The following is an 18,797-nucleotide window of genomic DNA, read 5'->3' on the forward strand; positions in this document are numbered from 1 at the left end:
TTTTACTCCTGAATCCAATGTAGTGAAGCCTTGGCTTCAGTTTGTCTCAATGGCATAGCAGCCAGACATGACTACCTCCCTCCATTCACACACTTATGACTGGACCTGAGTGAGTGGGCTGAGGAGAGGGAAGTCATGAGGATAATAACAGGCAGCACGGCTCATTTCAGGGAACTCAGACTGATCGGTACACACCGAATTCAATTTAAAATGTATTCATTCAAAATAATTTGTTCATTCGTTATTGGCCGACACTAGCAATCAGTGATCCAAATGTAAACACATGGCCCACCACCAAAAATAAGAAGAAGCCTATGAATGGAGATACATTTTCATTCTGTAGTTGATTGACTGAGCTCTCGATACAAGGATTAACACTAGACATAGTAGACAATAGGTCATTGTATTTGTATTCTTGGCTGTAAATGTAAATTTTTTTGGTTTTGTTTACATTTGTACAATATTGGAGTACAACAGACTATATACCTACTCAACCCCCTCCAATGTAGTTTCTTCCTCTTCGGATGTATATATTTTTCTATGATCTCTTTTTCTTACACTACTGTATATTTGTATGTCTTGTATGTCATAAATGGAATGGATTGAAAATGGAGGACCCTGATGTAAACTAGACAAAAGTCTTCTTTACATATCTGTATATATATATATATATATCTGTACATATCCCTTACCTACTCTTACTAGTTACGCTGCTGGCCAGTATGACTTACTACCATACTGTCTTTATACCTGTATCACTGTACAATGGAAATGTTAGATTTTAACTGCATTTCTCGTGTAGCACATGGAAATAGTGAGTTCAAGTCAATTCCTTTGCGTTTTGTTCAAAGTTCTATATTGAGGTTCAGTCGGTGAAACGGCAAGTTTCAAGCAAATATCCACACGGGTCCTTCTGGGTTTAGATGTCCACGTTTATTTAGTAAGAATACAAGAACAAAAGACAAAATGGACAATATTCAATGAATGGTCATTCTTCCTAAACCAGCTCCTGTCTAGGTCTGTCTCCCTGAAAGTCTGCCACCAGAAGAACACAACTCTCTCTCTCTAACGCAGATGGGTCTGTTCTGAAACTAAATAGTTGCATTTACGACTGACCCATGCCCCACACATCCTGGCTGTGGGTTCAACCGAAGGCCTTGAAGATAGAAGAGTGTCCCGTATGAAGTGTCCCGGCTGCCCAGAGATAAGAGGTGAGGGAGAAGGTTATAGGCTGAATCCACCTCCCCATGGAGGTCCGGCCCCCACATTGTTACCAACCCCCCCTGGAACAGAGAGAGGAGGGACAGGCCCAAATCCCACAGTAATGACCAAAATAACCAAAGGTGATAAAATACAAATACAATGGTTGCATATTGTGGTCCAACCTACCCTGAGTATGACAATAAAGATTTTTACTTCCCCACATGCAAAGGAACAGAGGTATTGAGGATAGGAATTAAATATGTGAATATGCAAATATCCAACCAAACAAACTTTACCCCGGTAGGCTAGAAACTAGAAACAAAGCAAAACATAGTGTGTGTGTGTGTGTGTGTGTGTGTGTGTGTGTGTGTGTGTGTGTGTGTCGCTCAGAACAATGATAGAGTGACTGAGTGAATGTAACTCCTAATTACCTCATCTTTCACAACTCAGCATCTTCAAGATCAATTTAAATCCCAAACCCTGGGTAGAGGAGCTGTGAATGTCACTGATCTCTACTTCAGCTCACAGAACTCAGCCTCCCCAGAGCATAAAAAAAGCCCAAGTCCAGGATAGAGAGGCTGAGTGAATGTGGTGTTGACTCTGTGCAGGAGGGTCATGGTGTCAGAGACGCTGTAGAAGGACAGAGTACCTGCCCTGTGATCCAGGTACACTCCTATTCTGGAGGACCAGGGGCCCGGTACTGTGATCCTCTTGTTCTTGTGGAGGAAGCTGTAATCTCTTTGTCTGCACAATAAAGCCCAGGATTTAGAATTGAATCCAAATACACAGTCCTCCCTCGTGCCTGTTCTACTAATGTCTTTGTAGGAGGCTGCTACAGAAACCCCTCCACCACTCCACTCCACCTCCCAGTAACAGCGTCCAGTCAGACCTTCTCTACCCAGAACCTGACGCATAAATCTTTCTGGGTGATTAGGATATGACTGCTTTTGCTGCATCAGTGTTGCTTTTCTGTTCCCCTCAGACAAAGACAGACGTGTGTGTGTTGTGTTTGGGTCCAGTGTGATCTGAGAGGAATATTGTAAGAAGTCAGCTCTGGTCTTGGGCTCTGGTGGCAGTAAAACATTAATAACTGCATTCACTGTTGTTGAGATTCTGGGCCACTGCTCTTTCAGAACGTCCTCTAGTTTGTCTCTCAGCTCAGACACAACCTCAGTCACATCTGCAAAGTACAGGAGAGGAAGGACACTGATGCTGGGTGAGTCTGTAGACTCACTGGGACTGGAGAGGGGGGGGTAACTCTGTAGAAAGTGGATGTGGTCCTCTGTGTGTGAGAGCTGCTCCAGCTCAGTGGCTCTCCTCCTCAGGTCCGCTATCTCCTGCTCCAGTCTCTTCTGCACTTCTTCAGCCTGAGTCACTGTGGTCCTCTGTTGGGCTCTGATGACCTTCTTCAGCTCAGAGCGCCTCGTCTCCAAGGAGCGTATCAGCTCAGTAAAGACTCTCCCACTGTCCTTCACTGCTTTATCAGCAGAGCGATTGAGAGAATCAACAGCCTGTTTGGCCTCTTTGAGTCGCTTTTCTCTCTCCTGGACTCTCTGGTGGACTTTCTGCTGACTCATGCCAAGCTCTTTCTGTCTCTCCGTCCTTTCTGCTGCAGCTGAGACTGTATCATGGCCTTTATGTTCATCCATGGAACACAAATAACAGATGCACTGCTGATCAGTACGACAGAAAACATCCAGAATCCTGTCATGACGAGAGCAGATGTTCTCCTGAAGCCGTGTGGAGGCTTTGACCAGCTTGTGTTTCTTAAAGGTATCAGATTGATAGTGAGGCTGGAGGTGAGTTTCACAGTAAGAAGCCAGACATACCAGGCAGGACTTGAGGGCTTTCTGCTTTCTCCCAGTGCAGACATCACAGACCACATCTCCAGGTCCAGCATAACAACAGTGATCAGGAGGAGCAGCTTGGAGTCCTGTCTTCACTAGTTCTTCTATCATTTGAGCCATTATATTGTTTTTCTTCAGAACAGGCCTGGGAGTAAAAGTCTCCCTGCACTGGGGACATGTGTAGATCCCCGTCTGATCACCGTGATCCCAGCAGTCTGAAATACAGCCCATACAGTAGCTGTGTCCACAGGGAATAGTTACCGGATCCTTCAGTAGATCCAGACAGAGAGAACAGCAGAACTGGTCCTCCATTACTGAAACATGGTCCGGGTCCCGGTACATATCAACTCCTTGCTGCGCCATTTTATTCTACAAAGACAACGTCACTCTTAAGTTTTGTTTTCTCAGGAAGAGTGATCGTGTGTTTGGTGAGAGTGGGAGGTGCTTCCTGGTTCTAGAATGAACTCTGAGCGCGTCACGGGGTGGGAGGTGCTTCCTGGTTCTAGCTGTTCAGGGGAGGAGTCGCTTTAAAGAGACAGTGTCTATTTTACTGTAATTCATTAGAAGATGTTTTTTTTTTACATAGTTCAGGACTATCGTCATCAACTACCTCTAATTAGCTTACTTTGTCAAGGAAACCCCACTAAAACTCATAAGCACAAAGAGAGACATAGAGAAAATGGTAAACATACTGAATAAAACACTTTATTTCTCTCTCTCTCTCACACACATTTCTTCAATGTTGTGAAAGACACACACACACACTTTCTCTCTCTCTCTCGTTTACTCTCATTCTCTCCTCTCTTGCTTTCTCTTTCTCTCACACTCCCTCTTTCTCCTCTCTTGCTCTCTCTCATCTTTCACTGATTTGATTGACTGATTTGTTTGAAGGCTGGTGAAAGACCATTGCTTCATTGCTGGGCATTAGTGTCAAAGTACATCTGCAGTAATTCTCATTTCATGAGCAAAGTTATATATATATGAAATGATAATGCAATGAACACATGTAAAACCCATGATTACAGTTGTTAATAGGATATCTAGATAATAACTTGATGATGTTACCAAATATGCATTAGTAAATAGGTACAGTGACGGAAAAGTTATCTATGTCCATCTGTGTTAAATCTCTGTACAGCTTTGACTAGTTAATATGATCAACTAGTGAACTGAGCTCAGACACTATAGGCTACAGTCTGTGTGTCTCTTTAACAACGAACCAAGTTGAGGACATGTGACCATGGCCTTCTCTCCAGTTAAGACAGTGTCTATTTGTACATGTCAAAATACTTCCCAAAGGTCAGTGAATACCACAACCACTACACCAGAGGAAGCTCAACAAATCATGTTAAACCCAGATTCGGCTCAAACAAGGGACTAAACACGTTTCGCAATTATGCCACAACAATGTGGAACGCCCTACCCAAAGCTGTAAAGGAATGTGAATCACTACCCACTTTCAAAACCGCTCTTAAAGAGCACCTACGGGAGGCTGCAATTCGAAACTGGCCACCGTAAATGCCCAAAACCCCCACCACCTCCTAATAGACAGTCTCCTCCCCACCGCATGTATATATTCCCTCCCCGCCGTATGTATATTTCCCTCCCACCCCCTCCTAATGTACAGTCCCCTCCCCATCATATGTATATACTCTGTCAGGATCTAGGGGTAACAGTACTGTATATTTGAATACCGCTTATGTCACAAATGTATCAGTACTAAATACCTATATGTCCCTATGCCATAAATGTCATGTATGTTGTGTATGTCATAAATGTCTATATGAAATGAAAATGGGGGACCCTGATGGAAACAAGACAAACGTCTTTCTCAGGTCTGCATCCCCTTAACAATTGTATGTATTGAGCCGTACTGTATTGTACCCATTCTGCAATCTGTTAAATAAAGTTTTCATTCATTCATTCATTCACATAACAAAGGCTCTTGAGCCCATCTTGTTATTCATTCTAACTGGGGCATAATTCTCGTTTACCTTTCTGTCATATCTGGTGTCTAATGTACGTCATTTCAATGATGTATTTAATGTGTGTCCGACCAAAAGCTCTGGGTCACTTTCTGGTCAGACGCTTGTGTGTACATATGTGTGTCTCTTTATAAACTGATCTCTGTGGAAGCACAGATATTAAACTATGTTCTATGTTTTTATATACAAATGACTCGATCTTAATTTCTACAGTTCACTGTCATGGCTCATTGTTAAATATTCCACAACAACAGTAACAAAGAAAGTAGAGAACCCAGGGGAGGAAATAAAGTACTTTTACTACTGTATTTAAATACAGTTTTTAGGATACTTTACTTGAGTATTTCCAGTTTAGGGATCTCAATACATTTACTATACTACACTTCAAAGGAAGTTTCCTCATTTATTTTCCTCGATTTATACAAACCCTGCGAGTTACTGTACTTTCTTTTAATCCAAAATATGTGATAAGATGGAAAACATAATGTACATTTAATGTGTAAGTCTGTCGATGTCAAAAGGAAGGAAACACAACCAACATAACTGGATGAACAACCAGTTTGACGTCACACACACAGGTTGATGCATTGAGAATTTAGGAGCTCTGTCTCAAGCATTATAATCCATGCAGAATGTGTACTTACTTTAGTTACTTACATACATTCAATATTTACTTTTATGCTATTAATTAAGTAGAATTTTGAATAGAGTCCCTTTACTTTGATCAGAGTACTATTCTATAAAATGGGGTAAAGTTGGTTTGATTTGCCTGTGGGGAAGTCCACATCTTTATGTTCATACTCAAAACAATCAACAAAACATTTTCACATGTATTCACCTTTTTTAATTACTATTGAAATTCAATAGTGTTCAAATCAAACAAGGTAAAGTTCCAAATGCTGCTTTTAGTCTAGAGATATCCTCATATATTATACCATTTAAATTAAATATCGTTACATTTAAATGACAGTAGAGTTCCAAAACAAGGCTGAAGTGTGCAGGTGGGAGGAGCTCCGAGACTTAGTTCTGAGTCCATTTATGAACCACATGAGAGAAAAGCCAGAGGTCACACAGGCTTAAGACAGCTGCCTGCTGTTTATTCTTTTGACTGTTTCTTTCTTTTCTTCTTGACGTTTTGATTGTATATGTTGTTGTTGTTGTTGTTGTTGTTGTTGTTGTTGTTGTTGTAAAACGAGCAGAATCTATAATAAATGGTTTATAAAACATATATAAAATATATGCAAATAGATGCAACCTATATTTTATAATGATTTGTTATGGTTAATAATTAATTGTAAAGCATCTATGAACATTATTGAGATGGCTATTGTAAAGTCGCTACTGATGTTTATAATGGATAAGGATAATACATGCTTTGTAAAGCATACATCCATTGCATGCGAGTGGCTGTTTAAAAAGCCTTCATTAACCACAGACTGTGACAGCAGTGATTACACAGAATCTCCATTTCTCCACAGAGACGACCAGAGAAAACTAAAACCAATGTCAGGGCAACGGCTGAGACCGTGGATTAACTCATTGACTGCCACACTGTTATCCCATCTCTACTCCCTGGCGCCAGCGTTTCAGACCGGTTCAACGATGTTCGTAGAGCCATCGTACATTCTATATTATAGCTATGGAGACATACTATGGCTCATTTGAAAGGCAATATTTATACTCCAACAGGGAACAAACCGTTTATTTCTACATACATCCGTTCCTGCGCAATCCCAGGCTAAAGAGTGGCCATTTCCCCCAAAATCCCTGAGATATAGCGTACACTATATAGCGTACACACACACACACAGACTGAAGAGAGAGAGCACAGAGGGAGAGAGAGAGAGATAGATGGAGAGGAGGGGGGTAGAGGGGAGGGGCGGGTAGAGAGAGATGGTGGAGGGTGAGAGAGATAGGAGGGTGAGAGAGAGAGAGAGAGAGAGAGAGAGAGAGAGAGAGAGAGAGAGGAGGCCAAAGACAGAGAAAGAGAAAGAAAGAGAGAGAGGGGGAGTAGAGAGACAGGGAGAAGCAGAGTTGGAGAGAAAGGGGAAGGTAAGGAGCGAGAGAGGTAGATGCATAATATAACTGATGGGGCAGACAGACCCTCACCTGCACCTTGATCACACGGACTACTTGCTCATATGCGTATACTCAGAGTTTATTATACTGTTATATTGTTTACACTGCCTGTTTGTACTTTTCTACTGTACTATCATTTTATTACCTGTGTCATGTCTTCTACTACGACCATGTGCCTGTACCCCCCTCCACCCTGCTGCTATGATGCCTGAACAAGGGGATCAATAAAGGAATCTCTGATCTTATCTTAGTAGGGAGCCCACTTTTGAAAACGGTTGTACTGATTGTACGACGCAGTGATTCAACCACAGAGGACACTGTTGACACTTTCCCCCGGATCTGCCCCAGGAGTTTCATCCAGACTGGGAGCCTGTCCCACTGTCACCATGGAGACCACAAGTGTCTCACTGCAACTGGGAAGTATTTGTGAGTCAGTCCTTGAACCACGTATCTCCTTTATGCTTTATATTTTTCAGAGTATAATATGAGTGTTTAATATCTTTTTTATTTTTTTTAATGATTTTTCTCATTTATTTTGCTGCTGTATTTCATATACAGAGAGTTTATTGGGAAAAACTCACTTCATCGTACTTGGTCATTACACACATTATGCATGTATACACGTATGTGCTGTAATAGCCAATTTCATGTCTCTTCCCCTTTTCATATAGTTTATGACTATAGTTTATGACTGCTATCCTTAATTAAGTGGCAGGTCTCTTACCCTGACAGGTATTTTCACGGCCCTTATCAATACACGTAAGTCATGTCCCGCAATCCTACATGTGGGAGAAAACAGCAGTGTTCCTGTTGATTCTCTCCAAACGTGACAATCTGTCTTCAGACATAGTATACTCTTCAACAGATAAAGCTGAAATATACCAGCCGTACTTACTGTCATTTCTGCAGGGTTTGGGTAAACGTTACGGTGACATTGCTATTACATTCTACTCCATGTGTGTATTTGTCTATTTACACACCCTCAACGCAATGTCCATCTCTCCAAGATGTACACATGACTCCCTCTCTCCCTCTGGACAAAGGTGAAGGTCACTCTGTTTAGTTCACTTCCACGGGCACATAGGACTGGCACACGGAGACGGGGGAGGGGAGGTGTTGTGTTCTGTTCAGGCCTCAGCGTCTCAGCTGAACAGACTGTCTCTGCTGTAACGCTGTACTGTAACCCTTTCACTACCACACTACAGAAGGTTAACCCTTTCACTACCACACCACACACTACAGAAGGTCAACCCTTTACTATCACACTACAGACCGTCTGTAGTGTGATAGTAAAGGGTTAACCTTCTGTATTGTGGTAGTGAAAGGGGTAACTATCAGCCTCAGCTTTAATCTTTGTTTCAACCTATTCTCCACGTGTGCACGCACACACACACACATACACATGGGGGCGACAGTGGATCAGGAGGTAGAGCAGTCGTCTGGTAATCCGGAGGTTCCCGGTTCGATCCCCGCTCCTCCCGGGCAGCGTGTCTAAGTGTCCTTGAGCAAGACACTCGCATGGTTGGTGGTTGCCTCCACCATCGGTGTGTAAATGTGTGAGTGAATGGGTCAAATGTGAGGAACAAATTGTAAAGCGCTTTAAAAATACACACATATACAGTATACAATAGCCTAATTTTCATGGGCATTTCATATCACTGGCTATATGACCATAATGTCCTGGCTTTCCCCTTCACTCATTGACAGAGGTTATTAAAGAGATGACTTACCAAGCTCTAACCTAAACACACACACCAAAGATATCAGCAGATTCAGCCAGATTATTCATCCTTTCTTTCTTGATGCAGGTGGTATGAGCGATTTTAGAAATCCCAGTAGGGCCTATGTCAAAATTATATTTCTGATTGATGTCTCATGATACTCATGATGTTCATAATAAAGTATGTTTCCACCACAAAAGGTGAAGGGTCAGTGAAACTTCATAACTGAAATTATGATGAATTGAAAATGGGGGACCCTGATGTAAACAAGATGAAAGTCTTTCTCTGGTCTGCATCCCCTTAACAATTGTGTGTATTGAGCTGTACTGTACTGTACCCATTCTGCAATCTGTTAATAAAATGTTCAATCAATCAATCACTTCCAACCCCCAACATTACCCTTCATTGGGAAAAGTGCTCAGACTGATCGAAGGAAATGTGATGACACTTCAGAGCCTATAGGAGAGATTGAGCCAAGGCCTATGGCTCTTATAAAGGTTAAGTCTGCCCCCTTGTGACATAAATGATGTACAACACCAGTATTCTTAGAGAAATGGGCTACATGTTTTTGTTTAGAACTCTTTTTTTGGCACATTGGCACGCCTCTTTGTTTGGAGTTAATCATCCGCAATCTTTCATTGCGCAATTCACTGCAGACATTCAACATTATGCGCAGTATGTTGAATGTCAATGCATGCAAAATACATTAATCAGTGGTGGAAAGTAACTAAGTATTTCGACTCAAGTACTGTACTTAAGTACAATTTCAAGCTACTTGTACTTGACGTAACTATTTTCATTTGAGGGAACTTTATACTTTGACTCCACTACATTTCAAAGGAAATATATAAGATTTTGCATAGAAAACATGGCAAAATGTTTGAAGCCTGACAACTTCAAGAGGACATAATCAGAGCAGCATAACTGGACCACACACCACCTTAACATAACCTTTAATCAGAGCAGCATAACTGGACCACATACCACTTTAACATAACCTTTAATCAGAGCAGCATAACTGGACCACACACCACTTTAACATAACCTTTAATCAGAGCAGCATAACTGGACCACATCCCACTTTAACATGACCTTTAATCAGAGCAGCATAACTGGACCACATCCCACTTTAACATAACCTTTAATCAGAGCAGCATAAGTGGACCACATCCCACTTTAACATGACCTTTAATCACAGCAGCATAACTGGACCACATCCCACTTTAACATAACGTTTAATCAGAGCAGCATAGCTGGACCACATCCCACTTTAACATAACCTGTAGAGGTCAATGGATCAAGGCTTGAAAGCTCCCAAGCACTGGAATACACAAACGTCATGTAGAATGTGTACTTTAACTTTATATACTTAAGTGCATTCAATAGAAAATACATCTCTACTTTTACTTAAGTAGAATTTGAATGGAGGACTTTAACCTTTGACCAGAGTACTCATTTATCTGGGTATTTCTACTTTTACTTAAGTAAAGGAACTGTGTACTTCTTCCACCACTGCCTTTAATCTATGAGAGGGATCATCCCTGTATGGTGTTGTTATGGTGCACCTGTTTTTGTTACCCATATAGCCATTTAAAAGACCAATCAGTAGTGCAGGGCAGTCAGAGTATTCTTATTGACTAGTTCATTTCAAGTAAATGTATGTAACTTAGTCTTTTGGGGGGTTTAAAAAAAGAATTCCCCTCAGATTGAGCTCCCAGAGACTCCTCCTGAATCCAATTGAGTGAAGCCTTGGCTTCAGTTTGTCTCAATGGCATAGCAGCCAGACATGACTACCTCCCTCCATTCAACACTTATGACTGGACCTGAGTGAGTGGGCTGAGGAGAGGGAAGTCATGAGGATAATAACAGGCAGCACGGCTCATTTCAGGGAACTCAGACTGATCGGTACACACCGAATTCAATTTAAAATGTATTCATTCAAAATAATTTGTTCATTCGTTATTGGCCGACACTAGCAATCAGTGATCCAAATGTAAACACATGGCCCACCACCAAAAATAAGAAAAAGCCTAAGAATGGAGGTACATTTTCATTCTGTAGTTGATTGACTGAGCTCTCAATACAAGGATTAACACTAGACATAGTAGACAAAAGGTCATTGTATTTGTATTCTTGGCTGTAAATGTTATTTTTTTTTGTTTTGTTTACATTTGTACAATATTGGAGTACAACAGACTATATACCTACTCAACCCCCTCCAATGTAGTTTCTTCCTCTTCGGATGTATATATTTTTTTATGATCTCTTTTTCTTACACTACTGTATATTTGTATATCTTGTATGTCATAAATGTCTTAATGAATTGAAAATGGAGGACCCTGATGTAAACTAGACGAAAGTCTTCTTTACATATCTGTAGATATATATATATATCTATATCTGTACATATCCCTTACCTACTCTTACTAGTTACGCTGCTGGCCAGTATGACTTACTACCATACTGTCTTTATACCTGTATCACTGTACAATGGAAATGTTAGATTTTAACTGCATTTCTCGTGTAGCACATGGAAATAGTGAGTTCAAGTCAATTCCTTTGCGTTTTGTTCAAAGTTCTATATTGAGGTTCAGTCGGTGAAACGGCAAGTTTCAAGCAAATATCCACTCGGGTCCTTCTGGGTTTAGATGTCCACGTTTATTTAGTAAGAACACAAGAACAAAAGACAAAATGCACAATATTCAATGAATGGTCATTCTTCCTAAACCAGCTCCTGTCTAGGTCTGTCTCCCTGAAAGTCTGCCACCAGAAGAACAACTCTCTCTCTCTCTCTCTCTCTAACGCAGGTGGGTCTGTTCTGAAACTAAATAGTTGCATTTACGACTGACCCATGCCCCACACATACTGGCTGTGGGTTCAACCGAAGGCCTTGAAGATAGAAGAGTGTCCCGTATGAAGTGTCCCGGCTGCCCAGAGATAAGAGGTGAGGGAGAAGGTTATAGGCTGAATCCACCTCCCCATGGAGGTCCGGCCCCCACATTGTTACCAACCCCCCCTGGAACAGAGAGAGGAGGGACAGGCCCAAATCCCACAGTAATGACCAAAATAACCAAAGGTGATAAAATACAAATAAAATGGTTGCATATTGTGGTCCAACCTACCCCGAGTATGAAAATAAAGATTTGTCCCCACATGCAAAGGAACAGAGGTGAAGATAGGAATCAAATATGTGAATATGCAAAGATCTAATCAAACAAACTTTACCCCGGTAGGCTAGAAACTAGAAACAAAGCTAAACATAGTGAGTGTGTGTGTGTGTGTGTGTGTGTCGCTCAGAACAATGATAGTGACTGAGTGAATGTAACTCCTAATTACCTCATCTTTCACAACTCAGCATCTTCAAGATCAATTTCAGCTCACAGAACTCAGCCTCCCCAGAGTAATAAAGCCCAAGTCCAGGATAGAGAGGCTGAGTGAATGTGGTGTTGACTCTGTGCAGGAGGGTCATGGTGTCAGAGACGCTGTAGAAGGACAGAGTACCTGCCCTGTGATCCAGGTACACTCCTATTCTGGAGGACCAGGGGCCCGGTACTGTTATGCTCTCGTTATCGTGTCTGAAGGTGTAATCACTTTGTGTGCAAAATAAAGTCCAGGATTTGGAATTTAATCCAAAGACTTCCTCCCTCGTGTCTGTGCTACTAATGTATTTGTAGGAGGCTGCTACAGAAACCCCTCCACGCCACTCCACCTCCCAGTAACAGCGTCCAGTCAGACCTCCTCTACCCAGAACCTGACACCATTTAATAAATCTTTCTGGGTGATCAGGATATGACTGCTCTAGCTGCATCCATGTTGCTCTTCTGTTCCCCTCAGACAAAGACAGTTTTCTGTGTGTTGTGTTTGGGTCCAGTGTGATCTGAGAGGAATATTGTAAGAAGTCAGCTCTGGTCTTGTGCTCTGGTGGCAGTAAAACATTAATAACTGCATTCACTGTTGTTGAGATTCTGGGCCACTGCTCTTTCAGAACGTCCTCTAGTTTGTCTCTCAGCTCAGACACGACCTCAGTCACATCTGCAAAGTACAGGAGAGGAAGGACACTGATGCTGGGTGAGTCTGTAGACTCACTGGGACTGGAGAGGGGGGGGTAACTCTGTAGAAAGTGGATGTGGTCCTCTGTGTCTGAGAGCTGCTCCAGCTCAGTGGCTCTCCTCCTCAGGTCCGCTATCTCCTGCTCCAGTCTCTTCTGCACTTCTTCAGCCTGAGTCACTGTGGTCCTCTGTTGGGCTCTGATGACCTTCTTCAGCTCAGAGCGCCTCGTCTCCAAGGAGCGTATCAGCTCAGTAAAGACTCTCCCACTGTCCTTCACTGCTTTATCAGCAGAGCGATTGAGAGAATCAACAGCCTGTTTGGCCTCTTTGAGTCGCTTCTGTCTCTCCTGGACTCTCTGGTGGACTTTCTGCTGACTCATGCCAAGCTCTTTCTGTCTCTCCGTCCTTTCTGCTGCAGCTGAGACTGTATCATGGCCTTTATGTTCATACATGGAACACAAATTACAGATGCACTGCTGATCAGTACGACAGAAAACATCCAGAATCCTGTCATGACGAGAGCAGATGTTCTCCTGAAGCCGTGTGGAGGCTTTGACCAGCTTGTGTTTCTTAAAGGTATCAGATTGATAGTGAGGCTGGAGGTGAGTTTCACAGTAAGAAGCCAGACATACCAGGCAGGACTTGAGGGCTTTCTGCTTTCTCCCAGTGCAGACATCACAGGCCACGTCTCCAGGTCCAGCATAACAGTGATCAGGAGAAGCAGCTTGGAGTCCTGTCTTCATTAGTTGTTCTATCACTTCAGCCAGCATGTTGCTTTTCTTCAGGACAGGCCTGGGAGTAAAAGTCTCCCTGCACTGGGGACATTTGTAGATCCCCGTCTGATCACCGTGATCCCAGCAGTCTGAAATACAGCCCATACAGTAGCTGTGTCCACAGGGAATAGTTACCGGATCCTTCAGTACATCCAGACAGAGAGAACAGCAGAACGTCTCCTCCATTACTGAAACATGGTCCGGGTCCCGGTACATATCAACTCCTTGCCGCGCCATTTTATTCTACAAAGTCAACGACACTCTTAAGTTTTGTTTTCTCAGGCAGAGACAGTGATCGTGTGGGTGCTTCCTGGTTATAGAGTAAACTCTGATCCTTCGTGTGTTTGGTGGGAGCATGGCTCTGGGTGGGCGGTGCTTCCTGGTTGTAGAGTGAACTCTGAACGCGTCACGGGGTGGGAGGTGCTTCCTGGTTATAGAGTTAACTCTGAACGCGTCACGGGGTGGGAGGTGCTTCCTGGCGTTAGCTGTTCAGGGGAGGAGTCGCTTTAAAGAGACAGTGTCTATGTCTGATTCATAGATAGAAGATGTTTTTTTTTACATAGTTCAGGACTTTCTATCGTCATCAACTACCTCTAATTAGCTTACTTTGTCAAGGAAACCCCACTAAAACTCATAAGTACAAAGAGAGACATAGAGAAAATGGTAAACATACTCAATAAAACACCCCCCCTCCCCCACAATGGAGGACAAACAGACACATCTGTAAACAACCAGCCCCCCCCCCCCCCCCCCCCACATCGCGGGCTTTCACACAGAGGAATACAGAGTCCAGCAAAGGACAAAGGATCACCCCCTCCCCCCCTCCCCACTCACGACACAAACAACAATGCCCCCCCCCTCCCCCCACCACAGGGCAGGACACAAATGAACAGTTACCTCCAGTGTGATTGATTGAAGTTTATTAACATATTGCAGAATGAGTACAGTACAGCTCAATACATACAATTGTTAAGGGGATGCAGACCAGAGAAAGACTTTCGTCTTGTTTCCATCAGGGTCCCCCATTTTCAATTCATATAGACATTTATGACATACACAACATACATGACATTTATGGCATAGGGACATATAGGTATATGGTACTGATACATTTGTGACATAAACGGTATTCAAATATACAGTACTGTTACCCCTAGATCCTGACAGAGTATATACATATGATTTCATTCATCCCCCGTCTTTGGCCCGGAACGTCGTTCTGGAGGGCTTGCAGCTGGAGTGGATGAATGAATGAAAACTTTATTTAACAGATTAAAAAACTGAAAAGTTTGGGAACCCCTGCTATAGATAACATTCAGCCACTAGATGTCGCACTAGAGCACCAGCATCTCATTTATCCAATCGGGTGCATTCCACGTCGTGGGGGAAAGGGGAAGTAGGGAGGGGGATACAAGCCTGCAACATGAATGAATGAAAACTTTATTAACAGATTGCAGAATGGGTACAGTACAGTACAGAACAATACATACAATTGTTAAGGGGATGCAGACCAGAGAAAGACTTTCGTCTTGTTTACATCAGGGTCCCCCATTTTCAATTCATCGTAACATATATGACATACATGACATTACAGATAGACAGTACTGCTACATCTATACATTTATGACATACCAGATTTGCAATTACAGTACTGTTTGTGATACAAAAAGAGTCCAGAAAGAAAAGAGTATAGAAACTGTACATTGGATTGGGTAGGTGGGGGTGGGGGGGGACTGTACATTGGAGGTGGTTGGGTGGGTGGGGGGGGGTTGGGTAGGAGTGGGGTGGGGGGGGGGGGGGGGGGTTGGGTAGGACATAAATTTTTACAACCCGCATAATTTTTTTTAATGATAAATTCATTAATCAATTATTTCTTTGGGGGGGGGGGGGAAGCAATACTTTTATTCTGCACCTTTCTAAAACCCTGTGGATGTATTATCATTATTATTATTACTACTTAGACATGTTATCTACACACTGTGACGATGCTGCGCTCTCTCCTCCGTCTCAGGTAAATGGTATTCCTGAGGAGAGGAAGGTGGCCGAGGCGCTGAACTTGTGACCGGAGAGACGCACCCCCCCGCTCGTCTCCGCCGCTCCGTCCACGCGGCCATTTCTGTCTCTCGTTATTAACATTAGTGCCAATTTGCATGTCTTGGTGTCACGTCGTGCACTTACCTGTGTCGGGTGTTTAGAACTAGTGTGTGAGTGAGAGAGAGAGAGAGAGAGAGGGGGGGGGGGAGAGGAGAGAGAGTGTGAGTGAGAGAGAGAGAGAGAGAGGGGGGGGGGGAGAGAGAGAGAGAGGGGGGGGGGGGGGGAGAGAGAGTGTGAGAGAGAGAGAGAGAGCGAGAGAGAGAGAGAGAGAGGGGGGGGGGAGAGAGAGTGTGAGTGAGAGAGAGAGAGAGAGAGAGAGAGAGAGAGAGAGAGAGAGCGAGAGAGGGAGAGAGCGAGAGGGGGGGGGAAGAGAGAGAGAGGGGGGAGAGAGAGAGTGTGAGTGAGAGAGAGAGAGAGAGAGCATGGGAGCTTTGTCGATTACAACGCTGCGTTCAATAGGATATTTTGGAATATTGTGTGTAAATGTTAATAAAAATATATATGATGCAGTTTTATGATTAATATCATGTATTTCTACCCGGCTTGCACAATGGGCCCTCTGTGGGTAAACTTAATATGAAGTGGAAAATGCATTAGTTACAGTGTGATTGTGTACGTGTTGCTACGACCCACATCACACAATAACAGGCAAGACTTTTGAAAAATTAAAATAAAAACGTACCCGATTTGTGTCCTAGACCAAGAAACCAAAAACATTATGTTCTTATGAAGTAGGATTCTTTCTTTTTTTTTTATCCACAAAAAGTCGAGACAGCTTGTTTTTATGAAGGTATGTATTATTAACAATGTACAACAGAATAAAGGCATTTATAAATAAAAACGAGTACATTTCACATTTTCTTTTAAGACATCATAAAAGAATTTACATTAAAAACATCTTTCAACGTGGCCCTGGGCTATAAATAGATGCTCCTTTTTTTAAAAATATGACCCAAAAATTAAACCAATTACAGGCCCAAACTAATTTACCAAAATCAATAGCCTTTTGATCGGTGAACGATCGGTAAACTCTTCACATGGAAGGAAATAAAGAGACATGGATCCGTGGATCTCAACAGAGTGGAGCCTGGTAGTAAAAGGTACATCTTGGGAACCAGAGGTGCCCTGCTGAGCGCCATCAGAAAAACAAAAAAAACAGGAGGCAATTAAAAGTCTTCCGACAGATTGTTTTACTGTGTAGTAAAAAGTGATACTTTTTTTGTGGACCCTCTGTATTTTCTTTATATTTTTTTTTAAACAAGTATTTCCTGCGCTGGCACTGCGCTAAAACAAAAGTGTGGAGATCTGACCATGAGAGATTATAACTACCGGTACATAAACATGTAGGAGAACCCCCTCCCCCTCCCTCCCCCATCGGTTTCCTGTCTAGAGCAGGAAATATGCAGCTCAACTATATACGCAATAGACCTTAGAACTCATTTTACAGTATTCTGCATTGTGGATTTATTTTCTTCTTCTTTATATAGGTTTCCTTGACAACTCACCAACGCCTCAGTACAAAAAAGGCGCTGACGTACAGGAGTAGGTGTTACAAATCCATAAGGTTCTGCCCATTTGTACCTAAAAGATAGGGTACTTAGGTGTATGAAATAACTACCTATATGCCTACAATGTCAACAACCCTCACAGAAACTATACAGTCGGGTCCATAAATATTTGGACATCAACACAACCTTCATCATTTGGGCTCTGTACACCAACACAATCGATTTAAAATGAAACAAGGTGTGCTTTTAGTGCAGACTTTCAGCTTTAATTTGAGGTGAACGGTGTAGGAATTACAACAATCGCTATATGTGCCTCCTCCTTTACATAAAGATGTGTAAAACACACAACAAGTATTATATTGTTATTGAATTTGGACATGTTCTAGGTAAGGCTTCAGGCTGTGGCCCCAGCAGTGTTTTAAGCTAATAACTATAGAGTAGATAGATCTGCAGGGATCCGTTTGCAAAAATAATTATTAAGACGAAAATGAAAATAACTTTTACTTCAGTGTGTTCAAAACCTCTGTAATTATATGACAATAGCGCTCAAGAGTGATTCTTCTTCTGTTGTGAAAGATGATTCAGTGCGTTTCCTTTCAAAAAGAGGCGAGCCCTGTACATCAGCTACAAATGGATTCCGGAACAGCGTCCAATTAACTTTCAGTATGCGATTAATCGATGGGCGTTTCATGCAAAACTCTCAGGACCTGTTAAGAGGTTAAGGGACCAAAAGTTATTGGACAATTGGCTAATTGGTCCCTTAAAAAGGAGGAGGCACATGTAGAAACTGTTGCAATAATAATAATAATAATAATAATAATAATAATAACTTTTCTAGACACTCAAAGCGCTTTACAATGTAGGGTGGGAATTGCCTCCTTCACCACCACTGGTACAGTAGCACCCAACATTGGGCTACGCAGGCTCAATGGCTGCCATACACTGGCACCTGGCACACATCACACTACACACAATGGCTGAACGGCTCAGGAGACAGGGATTGATGTCAGCCAATTAAGGCGAAGGGATGATTAGGAGGCCTTGATGTCAGAGACCTGATTGGGAATTTGGCCAGGAACGTCGGGGAACCCCCTACTCTTTACGATAGGCGTCCTGGTAATTCCTACACCGTTCACCTGATTTTGACGTAACGTCAAATGAAAGCCGAACGTCTGCACTTAAAGCACATCTTGATCGTCTCATGTCAGATCCACCGTGGTGGTGCACAGAGACAGGGTGATATTTATGGACCCGACTAGATGAATTGGCTGAGATATAATAAAAAAGAAAAAAAAAGTCTTGGTGAAAATGTCAACGACAAGCGAAAATACTTGAGATCCTCCTTCGCCGCTTGAACTGCCCTCGGCTCGACCGACGCCACTTTATTAAACGTCTGTTGCGGGTCTCGAACCCGCGTGGCGCTGGAGCGGCGTGACCACGGAGGAGACTCGGTCATTATGGACCGACGCCGTCCTCTCGGTGTGACTCGTTTTTCGTGGAGCGGGTTCCATTCGGTGTGTGGCCCGTTAGAAAAGTGG

General features: G+C 42.7%; 1 protein-coding gene across 1 annotated transcript; it reads right to left on the bottom strand.

Moving 5' to 3' along the window:
- Positions 1–973: 973 nt before the first annotated feature.
- LOC311238880 (uncharacterized protein) lies at positions 974–13,924 on the bottom strand. The gene is made up of 3 exons (XM_084327079.1): positions 12,184–13,924; positions 8,130–8,200; positions 974–3,419 (listed from the first exon to the last, which is right to left on the bottom strand). Exons 1-3 carry the CDS (start codon positions 13,892–13,894, stop codon positions 1,716–1,718), a joined length of 3,486 nt encoding a protein of 1,161 aa, XP_084183205.1. The 5' UTR covers positions 13,895–13,924; the 3' UTR covers positions 974–1,715.
- Positions 13,925–18,797: the final 4,873 nt, after the last annotated feature.

This window comes from Notolepis coatsorum (genome assembly GCF_963971535.1).
Source record: "Notolepis coatsorum genome assembly, chromosome: 13".
NCBI classification, from domain to species: Eukaryota; Metazoa; Chordata; class Actinopteri; order Aulopiformes; family Paralepididae; genus Notolepis; species Notolepis coatsorum.